Source organism: Anomaloglossus baeobatrachus, chromosome 6, assembly GCF_048569485.1.
Source record: "Anomaloglossus baeobatrachus isolate aAnoBae1 chromosome 6, aAnoBae1.hap1, whole genome shotgun sequence".
NCBI classification, from domain to species: Eukaryota; Metazoa; Chordata; class Amphibia; order Anura; family Aromobatidae; genus Anomaloglossus; species Anomaloglossus baeobatrachus.
This window is the reverse complement of record NC_134358.1, coordinates 304,839,245-304,853,278: the sequence shown is the minus strand read 5'-3', so window position 1 is coordinate 304,853,278 and position 14,034 is coordinate 304,839,245. Positions and strand designations below refer to the sequence as shown.

Below are 14,034 nucleotides of genomic sequence, written 5' to 3'. Positions count from 1 at the left end.
TTGAATTCTGGAAAAGTTGAAATAAATTGCGCGCACCATGTCACATTAGCAGGGCCCCTTGGGTACCTATACATCAGAAAACCCCCACAAGTGACCCCATTTTGGAAACTGGATTTTATTCAGGAGTATAGTAAGCATTTTGAATCCACAGGTACTTCACAAAAATGTTGCTGTAGCAACAAATGTCTCACTGTTAGGCTCTGTGGCCATGATCCAGCGACACTGCATCTAGTACACAGTGTCAGCCTCCTGCAGAGATGTGAGTGTTGTCCACGGGAGAACGCAGCTGCCCAAGCCCACGATTTGGGTTCAGGCCGCTGTGGAGCTCTATGCTACCTGCAGAGAACACTCATCTCCGCAGCATAAATTGACATGCTGAGGCTCGGGAAGCTGCGCCACAGGTCGGTTTATGCTGCGGAGAAAAGAAGCACATTGGGCATGGGATTTCTAAAAATCCTTCCACTGTGCTTCTACTGCACAACGCAGCGTTATGGACGCAGGGAAAACACTCTGCGCCCAAAACGCTGCAAACCCTGATTGTGGGCACACAGCGTAAAATGCTACAATGGATGAATGGATAGATGTCAAACAAATATAACGTCCCATTCCCCTGCATATTCTAAGCTGGCGCCCTTTAGTGCCTTTCATGTGGCACTAAAGGGTGCCTAGCCTTGTATTTAGCCCCCCAAAAAATTAATAATTAAAATAAACGACGTGGGGTCCCCCCTATTTTTGATAGCCAGCTAGGGTAAAGCAGACAGCTGTAGCCTGCAAACCACAGCTGACAGCTTCACCTTGGCTGGTGATCAATTTGGAGGGCTCCCCAGGCGTTTTTTTAAAAAAAAAAAAAACGTGGGGTCCCCCCCAAATTAGATCACCAGCCAAGGTGAAGCGGACAGCTGGGGTCTGGTATTCTCAGGGGGGGAAGAGCCATGGTTATTGGACTCTTCCCAGCCTAAAAATAGCAGGCCGCAGCCGCCCCAGAAGTGGCGCATCCATTAGATGCGCCAATCCTGGCGCTTCGCCCCAGCTCATCCCGCGCCCTGGTGCGGTGGCAGACGGGGTAATATATGGGGTTGATACCAGCTGTAATGTCACCTGGCATCAAGCCCTGGGGTTAGTGATGTCACGGCATCTGAACAGATACCCGACATCACTAACCCAGTCAGTAATAGAAAAAAAAAAGACAAAAAAAAAATTTATTTGAAAAAACACTCCCCGAAACATTCCTCTTTTACCAATTTATTGAAAATAAAGAAATTCCGGTCGCTGTAATCCATTTTGGAGGTCCCACGCCGGCTCTGGATCTTCTAGAATATGGGGGGCACGTTCAGGGAACGTATCCCCCATTTTCTGGAAGAGCAAGCTCTCCATGAGCAGTGTGGGTGCAGTAATCTGAGAATACTGCACTCACACTGCCCCGGTCCAACCTAGGGCAGAGTGACCTGCAGTAACCTCATTCCAGAATATGAGGGGCACGCTCACAGAACGTACCCCCCATTTTCTGGAACAGCAGCCTCTCCATGTGAGGAGTGTGGCTGCAGATCACTGCACTCACCCTCCCCCGGTCCACAGTGGAGCATGTGCATCAGCGACGTCAGCAGGATCCCTGCTTGCAGGGATCCAGCTGACAGCCGCTGTCTGCGCATGCGCCGCCAGCATTGAAGAAGGAGGCGGCGATCGCGGGCCCGGAGCGGCAGACAGGTAACGTATAACCGGGGGCTTGGGGGGGGGGGTGACCTAGTGGGACCTGGGGACACCTTTCTGCCGCATGTGACGTGTCACATGCGGCAGAAAGAGCAGAATGAAGGCGGCCGCGCGCTGTGCGCCGCCATCTTCCACGCTCCGGAGGGGGGAGGGGGGGTGGTGGCTCTGGAGAACCGGAGGGGGCTCCGGTGACCAGAGGGCTCCGGTGGACCGGAGGAGGGGTCAGGGGGAGGACATTTCCCTCCGATCTGAAATGTTTGATCATTTCAGATCGGAGGGAAATGACTGCAGAGCCGGCGCCGGCGGCAGTTTTCTGTGCGCTTCGGCGCCATTTTGGATGTCCGGTGGGGGTAGGGGTGGGGGTGGGGGGACTCTCCGGTACCGGGGGGCTTTGGGGGCACTAGGGGGTTAGATTTCTTTCTCATCTGACATGTTTGATCATGTCAGATGAAAAAGAAATCAGTTTTACCGGCCATTTCTTTTTTTTTCATGTGTTCGTCGGTATACGGTGTATACCGCCGATCACATGATCGGGGTCCAAAAAAAAACACCCCGATTCATAATCTGGGGGGTCTCAGCTACCCCCGGTAGCTGAAACCCCCGAGATTTTCGGTCGCTGGGGGGCGCTACAGGGTTTTTTCGGGCCGCCGCTTTAAAGCGGCGGAACAGAATAAGTACCCTGTTTTGCCGCCGCTTTAAGTCGTACGGCCGTCGTTATGAGGTTAAGGTCAGACATCCGTTACTAAGTGAGAGACTGCTGATATCAGAATTTTTTTGACTGCTTGCTGCTGTTTGATGAGGAGGACATTATAGAGAAGCAAATATTTTACCATAAGGTAACAAATCAGATATTAATTGTTTATCTTTCTTTTTAGGGTCAGAAGTAAAAAGTGTGCAAAATCCTCGAGAGTTTTTCAAGTCTGAAACAAAGCATTATAGAAGGAGCAAAGATGACATGGTTGTAAGAGAAAAAACTGGCAAATATGAAAAAATAGATTTAAATGCAATTTCCAGACTAATGACTTTGGGACCGTCCAAAATCATAATGAAACTGGCTGCTCCGGGAAGTGGACTTAGGGAATTTCTTAATGAAAATACAATAGATTTTCAAATAGCTGAATATTTTCTGAATATCTTGAATACAATTATCACAAATACAACAAATCGACAACATTTAATATATATCCTTAGTCAAGTTCAAGGATCTGGTTTCCTGAAGCAAGTTCTTCCTTTTCACATGTTGGAGAGTTATAAAACTATAACACAGCAGCACAGAATATACTTATTTTTTGAACATATTATTACTTTGGCCATGGAACTGGCAAGTATCTTCCCATCCAGTTCTTTCATGGAAGTAACCATAATTAAGACTCTTGTGCAAAATGCATTACTCGACTTGACAGTTAATGGGAATATCGTGCCTACAGAAATCAAGAAGAATTTGATGGATCTGGATAAGTTCCTTCAACACCTGCAAGAAAAAAAAGCTGAAGGAACTTTGAAATCAGACAATTACATTTACATTGTAGGAAACAAGGAGAGCATAGAAAGTGACTTTAGACAGCTATCAGTTTATCCAACCTATGAAGACATCTGCTTGTCTGAAAAGCCTTCAATGCGACCAAACATCATTGATGGATCCTATGCTGATGCTAGGTCTTACCTAGAGACACATTTCCTCCTAATGCGAGAAGATTTCATTCGTCCTTTAAGAGATGGAATTTCTGGACTTGTTACACTGAACAAAAAGGACCTCAATAAAGCAAAACTTGATGATATTCGAATTTATTTTGATTCTAAGATCTTAACATCATTGTGCACTCGTGTTGGGATAGTTCACGTGGTCCAGTTCAGTACAAAAAACTTGAAACATGTTTGTTGGGAAGTCTCAAAGCGTCTTCTTTTTGGATCTCTTGTTTGCCTTTCTAATGACAATTTCAAAAATATGCTGTTTGCCACCGTGGCGGACAGAAGTGTTTCCGATCTCCAAACTGGAGTAATATCCCTTACCTTTACAGAAGAAAGTCGTCAGCAGCTGGCTCAATATGCAGTAGATGATAATTTTCTCATGATTGAAGCCACAGCCTACTTTGAAGCTTATCGTCATGTGTTGGAAGGTTTGAAGGAAATGGTAGAGAGTGAAATTCCATTCCAGAATTACATTGTTTTCTGTAACCCAGAAATATCCCCACCTTTATATATCTCTCAGAATCCTGCTGGGTACACCTTGGAAGAGCTAATCAAATCTAACAAATCTACAAAGAAAAAATATAAATCAGCAGAAAACTTATTAAATACTTCTTTGTCAGACAAAAAGCAATTTAATGTCCTTGATTCCAGTACTTGGCCGACAAAAGAAGAACTGCAGCTTGACCAGTCTCAGTTTAGGGCATTTCAAATGGCTCTAACAAGCGAGCTTTCTATCATTCAAGGACCTCCAGGAACAGGTAAGACAATATATACTGTATATAAATATTATGGTTTATAATTAAAACTGGTAGATATAATTCTAATTTAAATGTATTTGTTTAAAGAGAACCAACCACATCCAGAAATGCTATATACTAGCAGATATAGGGATAATTACTAATTCATATTTGGTGGAGGAAGGTTGAAACTAGTGGACTGAGGTGTTTTTTCAACCTATGCAACTATGTAAAGATTTTCTTAAACATTAAAAAAACAAATATACAAGTAAACGTTAAATACTGAGTTATAGTATATAATTAACAAATGTGCACCCATTGTTAAATAGCACCTCCATCTGAGGTTTTGGCATCACTAGATCAGTCAAACCATTGCTCTCTATTTATGGCAGTTTTCAGCTTGCCAATGTTTTAAGAAAATCTGTAGCCTATGATAAATGCTATTTGTAGTGTATCTGCACAATTATAGCTATCATTACTTTATGGTAATTTATGTTGCTGACAGAATCGCATTAGGAGTAGTGATGGGCAGACCCAGACTGTAAAGGTCCAGATTTGCACGGTTTCAAACTTACCCGAGTGCTGGACACGGGCTCGGGATTCCGGGTGTTGATTCGAATCTGGCAACTCGGGGAATAAAAAAAAATAAAGGAAAAATAAAGAAAATAAGAATGAAACAAGCACTTCATACTTACCGAGGCTCTGTCGCGGCTGTACACTGCTTCCAGGGCTGCTCATTGCCTTCATTGCATATGCACTGCTTTACCCGCCACCAACCGTCCTAGCATCTGTGATTGGTTGCAGTAAGATGCGCCCCCAGTCAGTGTGACACCATCTGTCTGAAACCAATCTATATCATACAGTAAGGGGTACTTTGCACACTACGACATCGCAAGCCGATGATAGCGATGCCGAGCGCGATAGTCCCCGCCCCCGTCGCAGCTGCGATATCTTGTGATAGCTGCCGTAGCGAACAGCTTCACATGCACTTACCTGCCCTGCGACGTCGCTCTGGCCGGCGAACCGCCTCCTTCCTAAAGGGGTGGGTCGTGCGGCGTCACAGCGACGTCACACGGCAGGCGGCCAATAGAAGCAGGGGGCGGAGATGAGCGGGACGTAAACATCCCGGCCACCTCCTTCCTTCCTCATTGCAGCCTGGACGCAAGTAAGGCAATGTTCCTCGCTCCTGCGGCTTCACACACAGCGATGTGTGCTGCCCCAGGAACGAGGAACAACATCGTAACATCGGTCCTTCCGAAATTATGGAAATGACCGACGCTACACAGATCATACGATTTCGACGCTTTTGCGCTTGTTAATCGTAGTAAAAAGGATTCACATACTCCGATGTCGACAGCGACGCCGGATGTGCGTCACTTTCGATATGACCCCACCGACATCGCACCTGCGATGTCGTAGTGTGCAAAGTACCCCTAAGAATAAATAAATGAATAAATAAAATATTTGGCATAGGGTCCCCCCATATTATGATACCCAGCACAGATAAAGCATACAGCTACAGGCTGCAGCCCCCAACTGTGCACTTATCTTGGCTGTGTGGCTAAATAGGAGACACAGCGGTGGATACCGCTTATGACAGACTTCAAGCAGCTGACAAATTTTCACTAGACTTAAGGGGGCTTTACACGCTACGACATCGCTAATGCGAACTCGTTGGGGTCACGGAATTGGTGACGCACATCCGGCCGCTGTAGCGATGCCGTTGCGTGTGACACCTATGAGCGATTTTGTATCATTGCAAAAACGTGCAAAATCGCTCATCGGTGACATGGGGGTCCATTCTCAAAAATCGTTACTGCAGCAGTAACGAAGTTGTTCCTCGTTCCTGCGGCAGCACACATCGCTCCGTGTGACGCCGCAGGAACGAGGATGCTCTCCTTACCTGCCTCCCGGCCGCTATTCGGAAGGAAGGAGGTGGGCGGGATGTTCGTCCCGCTCATCTCCGCCCCTCCGCTTCTATTGGGCGGCGGTTCAGTGACGCAGCTGTGATGCTGAACAAACCGCCCCCTTAGAAAGGAGGCGGTTCGCCGGTCACAGCGACGTCGCCGGGCAGGTAAGTAGTGTGATGGGTCTGGGCGATGTTGTGCGGCACGGGCAGCGATTTGCCCGTGTCGCACAACAGATGGGGGCGGGTACCCACGCTAGCGATATCGGTACCGATATCGCAGCGTGTAAAGCGGCCTTAAGTGTGTTAATACAGCAGCGGACACCGCTTTTGACAGACTTCAAGCAGCTAACGAATATTCATTAGCGTGTCTACAATTTTTCATGACAAGAGTGAACTGAGCTTAACACTTTACAAACTTGCCTGCCTCAGGTGCTAGTTACTGATGAAGGCCATGTGTGGGCCGCAACGTCTAACTGCACTGAATATGAAATAAAAATAATCATATTTCATTTTGATCTCGGAGTGCCTCGTATCTACTATTATGGCTAAATAGGAGAAACCGCATGCAACTTTTCTTTTTTTTTTTTTTTTTAATTATTTAAATAAATAATTTAAAAAAACAGCATGCGATCCCCCCAATTTTAATAGCCAGCCAAGATGAAGCCCTACAGTTGGGGGCTGGTATTCTCAGGCTGGGGAGACCCATGCTTATTGGACCAACTCCAGCCTAAAAATCGAGGCCTGCAGCCACCCAGAATTGTCGCATCCATTAGATGCGACAGTCCCGGAACTTTACCCGGCTTTTCCCGATTGCCCTGGTATGGTGGCAATTGGGGTAATACGGGGCTCATAAGAGCCCACAGCTGTCACTAAGCTCTAGATTAGTAATTCAAATAGCAAAATATAGAATCCAGCAGACCATAGGCAGAAAACTATATAAAAAACGTCTTTATTTACCAACTTTAAAATCTTCGCAGTACAGGCTCGCACATAGAACAAAACAATATCTCCATTCAACGCGTTTCGATAAATAAATAGTCGTTACATCTTAAGAAGTTTTTTGTATATTTTTCTGCCTATGGTCCACTGGATTCTATATATTGCTATTTGAATTACTACTGCTGGCTTCTATTTTATGCTATTTGGAGTTCTTCCTTCCCATGCCTGGGAGTTCTGGAGCGGACGAACGTGACATATCCCCTGGACACATAAAGTGGTGAGCTGGACTTTTTTTCTGTTCAGATTTGTCTAGATTAGTAATGGGGAGAGTCTACGAGACCCCCATTACTAATCTGTAAATGAAAGTAAATAAACACAAACACCAAAAAACGTTCCACCACTTTATTAACCCCCAAAACACCCCTATATTAACCCCCAAAACACCCGTGCAGATTGAACGTAATCCATACAAGGTCCCACGATCATTCCAGCTCTGCTACATATCTGATGTCACAGAGCGCGATCATGGTACATGACCGCCCACTGCGGACTTCAGACAGAGACTGAGCCGCGCGATCAGCAGTGACGTCACTCAGGTGATTTGCGGTCACAGCTGGGGGGGTCCTACGGTCCTCCACCTGTGATCGCAGGTATCCTGACCTCAGGTGACTAAGTAACGTCAGTGACCTCACCTCAGGTGAGACCTGCATCTCCTGGCAGAAAAACGTTTGTTTTTTTTACCAAGAGATGTAGATTTGGTGCTGAAATTGTTACACCATATTTCTGCACCCAGTCTACACTTCATGGAAAAAAACGCATGACTACTACATCATACCGCATGCGGTTTTGATGCGTTTTTTTTTGCCAGGAGGTGTAGATTGGGTGCATGCATATGTTGTAAAAAATTCATCACCAAATCTACATTTCTTAGCCTAAAAATGCAAACAAAAAATGTTTTGACGCCATTTCAGTGCAGTTTTCTGCCAGGAGATGCAAATTTGGTGCTGAAATGTCTGCGTTAGATTTCAGCACCAAATTTGTACTTCCTGGCAGAAAAAAACATTGTTCTTTGCATTTTTGGGTTAAGAGAGTCCTCCACCTGTGACCGCAGGTAATCTGACCTCAGAGGACCTCAGGTGACCTTATTAAACTCAGTGAACTTACCTGCATCGCATTGTTTTTGCCAAGAAATGCATATTTGGTGCTGAAAATCTTACACCATATTCATGCACCTAATCTACACCTCCTGGCATAAAAACGCATCAAAACTGCATGTGGTATGATGCGGTAGTGATGCTATTTTTTACCAGGAGGTGTAGAATGGGTGCAGGAATATGGTGTAAAAATTTCAGTACCAAATCTGCATCTTTTGGCAAAAAAAATGTGGTTTTCTGCCAGGAGTTGCAGGTGAGTTCACTGAGTTTAATGAGGTCACCTGAGGTCAGGTTACCTGCGGTCACAGGTGGAGGACTCCAGCTCTGACCGCAACTAATTAAACTGAGTGACGTCACTGCTTATCGCTTACGTCCCTGCACGCTGTCAGTTCAGATGTAGCAGAGCTGGAATTGTCATGGGACGTAGTGTGGATTATGTCGGACCTGCAGGGGTGTTTTGAGGTTAATACCATAAAAGGGTGTTAGAGACTGTTTTTTTGTGTTTATTTAGTTTGACTTACAGATTAGTAATGGGGGGTCTCATAGACCCTCCCTATTACTAATCTAGGGCTTAGTGGCAGCTGTGGGCTGTTAGTAACACCTTAATTACCCCGATTGCCACTGCACCAGGGCAGTCAGAAAAAGGTGGGTAAAGTGCTTCTAACGGATGCGACAATTCTGGGCTGCTGCAGGTTGCTATTTTTTGGCTGGGGGGAAGGCTTTATCTTGGCTGGGTATCAAAATTGGGGTTACCACACGTTGTTTTTTTAAATTATTGAATTAATTTATTAAAAAAAAAGCAAAAAAAAAAGTTGCGTGTGTTTCCTCTTATTTTGATCCACAGCCAATATAAGCACATGGCTGGTGGCTGCAGCTTGTAGTCGTTGGCTTTATCCGTACTGAGTATCATAATATGGGTGGACCCTACGCTAATTTTTTTATTTATTTATTTTTACTGTACGATAGACCACAGACCAGGCCTGTGGTTTTAAGGGTCAGACAAGCTGTCACTCAGGGTGGGGGCATATCTGACTTCAACCAATCACAGAGGCTGGTGAGTGGGGAAAGCAGTGCATATGCATGAACGATAATGTGCGGCCCCGGAAGTGAATGTGTGGCCTAGAAGCAGTGTGCAGCCGTGCCGGAGCCTTGGAAAGTATAGCGCGCTTGCTCCCGTCCCCTTATCTCTTCTAGCAACATTTTTAATCGCCAGATTCTGGTCTCCATAGACTTTTATGGGGACCAGAATACAGCTCAGAACCGGATTTTAAAAACCAGATAACAGGAACACACTGGTCCCGGTTATCTGCAAGTCCACTCATTACTAATTAGGAGTCAAAGAGATGGTTCTACTTTTCACCTATTGGTTACCACTAAGTTTAAAGATACAGAATCGGAAGAAAACAGATATTTGAAGTGGACCATTCAGCACATTTTCCATGTCAAACTGGCTACATTATGAAAAAAATGCTGAAGAACTGAATATACTGTTCAGTTTATTTTTTATATATTATTTATTTACTCTTTTGCATGGATATTTCTTTAAAAAAATTTAGGGCATCTAATGTGCAAATTTTACTTCAACCAAGGTGGAGTTAGCAGTAATTCTTCTTGGGAGGCATTTAATTTTTCCCTTCACACTGCTAGTCATAAGAAGGTAGAATGATACAGAAAAAAAAATAGCAAATGCTTCCAAAGAAGGTCTTTTTCACTCTGATATGGTTAAAATTGATGTGTCTAAACTAAGGGTGGTCAATTCATTTTGCCATTTCAATAGTCTTTCCCATGTAATACGGGTTCCTTCTTCCTTAGACCCTTCTTTGGCCACTGCATTCCTCAACCCGCCTAGTGATGGGTCACGTTCCGTCACGGTAACAGGCATTGTATTTTGTGCATTACTTACAGTCAGGGCCAGAAATATTTGGACAGTGACACAAGTTTTGTTATTTTAGCTGTTTACAAAAACATGTTCAGAAATACAATTATATATATAATATGGGCTTAAAGTGCACACTCCCAGCAGCAATATGAGAGTTTTCACATCCAAATCGGAGAAAGGGTTTAGGAATCATAGCTCTGTAATGCATAGCCTCCTCTTTTTCAAGGGACCAAAAGTAATTGGACAAGGGACTCTAAGGGCTGCAATTAACTCTGAAGGCATCTCCCTCATTAACCTGTAATCAATGAAGTAGTTAAAAGGTCTGGGGTTGATTACAGGTGTGTGGTTTTGCATTTGGAAGCTGTTGCTGTGACCAGACAACATGCGGTCTAAGGAACTCTCAATTGAGGTGAAGCAGAACATCCTGAGGCTGAAAAAAAAGAAAAAATCCATCAGAGAGATAGCAGACATGCTTGGAGTAGCAAAATCAACAGTCGGGTACATTCTGAGAAAAAAGGAATTGACTGGTGAGCTTGGGAACTCAAAAAGGCCTGGGCGTCCACGGATGACAACAGTGGTGGATGATCGCCGCATAATTTCTTTGGTGAAGAAGAACCCGTTCACAACATCAACTGAAGTCCAGAACACTCTCAGTGAAGTAGGTGTATCTGTCTCTAAGTCAACAGTAAAGAGAAGACTCCATGAAAGTAAATACAAAGGGTTCACATCTAGATGCAAACCATTCATCAATTCCAAAAATAGACAGGCCAGAGTTAAATTTGCTGAAAAACACCTCATGAAGCCAGCTCAGCTCTGGAAAAGTATTCTATGGACAGATGAGACAAAGATCAACCTGTACCAGAATGATGGGAAGAAAAAAGTTTGGAGAAGAAAGGGAACGGCACATGATCCAAGGCACACCACATCCTCTGTAAAACATGGTGGAGGCAACGTGATGGCATGGGCATGCATGGCTTTCAATGGCACTGGGTCACTTGTGTTTATTGATGACATAACAGCAGACAAGAGTAGCCGGATGAATTCTGAAGTGTACCGGGATATACTTTCAGCCCAGATTCAGCCAAATGCCGCAAAGTTGATCAGACGGCGCTTCATAGTACAGATGGACAATGACCCCAAGCATACAGCCAAAGCTACCCAGGAGTTCATGAGTGCAAAAAAGTGGAACATTCTGCAATGGCCAAGTCAATCACCAGATCTAAACCCAATTGAGCATGCATTTCACTTGCTCAAATCCAGACTTAAGACGGAAAGACCCACAAACAAGCAAGACCTGAAGGCTGCGGCTGTAAAGGCCTGGCAAAGCATTAAGAAGGAGGAAACCCAGCGTTTGGTGATGTCCATGGGTTCCAGACTTAAGGCAGTGATTGCCTGCAAAGGATTCGCAACAAAATATTGAAAATAAAAATATTTTGTTTGGGTTTGGTTTATTTGTCCAATTACTTTTGACCTCCTAAAATGTGGAGTGTTTGTAAAGAAATGTGTACAATTCCTACAATTTCTATCAGATATTTTTGTTCAAACCTTCAAATTAAACGTTACAATCTGCACTTGAATTCTGTTGTAGAGGTTTCATTTCAAATCCAATGTGGTGGCATGCAGAGCCCAACTCGCGAAAATTGTGTCACTGTCCAAATATTTCTGGACCTAACTGTACATGTTTAGATTGCTCTGTTCCCTTTCAGCTGACACAGTGGAAATCTGTCTTTTTATTTTGGGTTACAATATTCGGCCAGTTGCACATCAACCCTGCTCCTAGTTGTTTTCCAGCAGTACGTCTACCAGTAGGTGCTGCAATACTTCTACATCCACCATTCCATGACTGTGACCCCAGTATGTAGTTGGGCCCTCCGAATGTTCAGAGATTCTCCTCCCGCTACATGAACTAACATACAGCTGGTGGTAACAGTACAATGCTCCAGTACTAGCTGGTCTTTGATCAATGTCACTCAAGGGCACTTTACACGCTGCGATCTCACTAGCGAGATCACTAGCGAGCGTACCAGCCTCCGTCGGTTGTGCATCACGGACAAATCGCTGCCCGTGGGGAACAGCATCGCTTTAGGGGGCTTTACACGGTAGCGATATCGATACTGATATCGCTAGCATGCGTACCCGCTCCCATCGTTTGTGCGACACTGGCATATCGCTGCCCGTCGCGCACAAAATCGTGCTCCCCCGTTACACGGCTTACCTGCCCTGCGACGTCGCGCTGGCCGGCGATCCGCCTCCTTTCTAGGGGGACGGGTCGTTCGACGTCACAGCGATGTCACACGGCAGGCGTCCAATAGAAGCAGAGGGGCGGAGAGGAGTGAGTTGTAACATTCCGCCCACCTCTTTCCTTCCGCATTGGCGGCGGAGGCAGGTAAGGAGATGTTCCTCGCTCCTGCGGTGTCACACACAGCGATGTGTGCTGCCGCAGGAACGAGGAACAACATCGCTAATGAGAGGTAAACGATTTTTTGTTTTAGGACAACCTCTCCGTGGCAAATGATTTTGGCCGCTTTTGCGATCGTTTTAGGTCACACATAAGTGTCACACGCTGCGATATCGTTAATGACGCCGGATGTGCGTCACTAACGACATGACCCCGACGATAAAACATTAATGATATCGTAGCGTGTAAAGTCCCCTTTACACCCGTCACACGGACTTACCTTCCCTGCGACGTCGCTGTGGCCGGCGAACCACCTCCTTTCTAAGGGGGCGGTTCGTGCAGCGTCACAGCGGCGTCACACGGCAGCCGTCCAATAGAAGCGGAGGGGCGGAGATGAGCGGGCGGAATATCCTGCCCACCTCCTTCCTTCCTCATTGCCGGTGGACGCAGGTAAGGAGATGTTCGTTGTTCCTGCAGTGTCACACATAGTGATGTGTGATGCCGCAGGAACGGCGAACAACCAGCGGCATGCACCACCAACGATATTATGAAAAAGTGCGACGTGTGAACGATCAACGATTTTTGACGTTTTTGTGATCGTTGATCGTCGCTCCCTGGTGTCACACGCTGCGATGTCGCTAACAACGCCGGATGTGCGTCACTAACGACGTGACCCCGACGATATATCGTTAGCGATGTCGTAGCGTGTAAAGCTCCCTTAAGGCTATGGAGTCACGGAGCCCCACAGCCTACACCAGCTCAACCAGATCACTATTTGCTATCCGTACCCCGTGCCTCACATTCCGGATCTCTTTAATCAGATTGCAGGAGCTAAGTCGTTCTCGAAGCTTGATCTCAGGTGGGCCTACAACCTCATCAGGAGGTTCGGCAGGTGGAGGAGTAGAAAACTGCCTTTAATACACCGGGGGGCACTATGAGAACATGGTTATGCCCTTTGGGTTAACTAACGCACCCGCAGCCTTCCATTACTTCATCATTGACGTTTTCGCTCATCTTTTGGAGAGGTTTGCCTTGATGACATCTTAATCTACTCTCAGAACCTTGAATCACACAAGGGGCTTTTGAAACAGGATCCATCCTTGGGTATGCTTTGCCCATGTTCGTTCTTGTCCAGGAAGTCGACGCCTGCTGAGCGTAATTATGATATTGGTAACAGGCAGCTCCTTGCCATCAAGTTGGCATTTGAGGAGTGGGGACTCTTCCTGGAGGGAGCCGCACACCAGTGATGGTAATCACGGACTTCAAGACCCTCCTATATCTCGAGACTGCTAAAAGCCTTTCCCTGATGAAGGCTCAGTGGTCCCTTTAATTTAATAGATTTAATTTTTTTGTTAATCAATGCCCAGAATTTAAAAACACCAAGGCGGATGCGCTTTCACAGTGCTTTCCGGGAAGGGGGGGGAGGGGGCGGCAGAGAATCCGGTGCCCATTTTACAGAATGAGGTCATGGTGTGAGCGCTCAGTACGGAGGTGGAATCTGAGGTCGCTGAGGCATAGGAAGTTGGAACCACCAGGTGTTCTCCCCCAACAAAGCATTTGTTAAAGGTACATTAGATCTCATACTGCGTCGCTTTTGGTGGCCCAGGGTTCGTAGAGATGTC

At 45.8% G+C, this 14,034-nt stretch overlaps 1 protein-coding gene across 1 annotated transcript in view; it reads left to right on the top strand.

Annotated features, from left to right (window-relative positions):
* The first annotated feature begins 2,423 nt into the window (after positions 1-2,423).
* Positions 2,424-14,034, top strand: part of LOC142243895 (NFX1-type zinc finger-containing protein 1-like) — a 267,452-nt gene continuing 255,841 nt past the window's right edge. Inside the window, exons 1-2 of the mRNA XM_075316092.1 lie at positions 2,424-2,445; positions 2,583-4,154. Of these exons, the coding sequence (XP_075172207.1) occupies positions 2,424-2,445; positions 2,583-4,154 (1,594 nt within the window). The remainder of the gene's footprint in view (positions 2,446-2,582; positions 4,155-14,034) is intronic.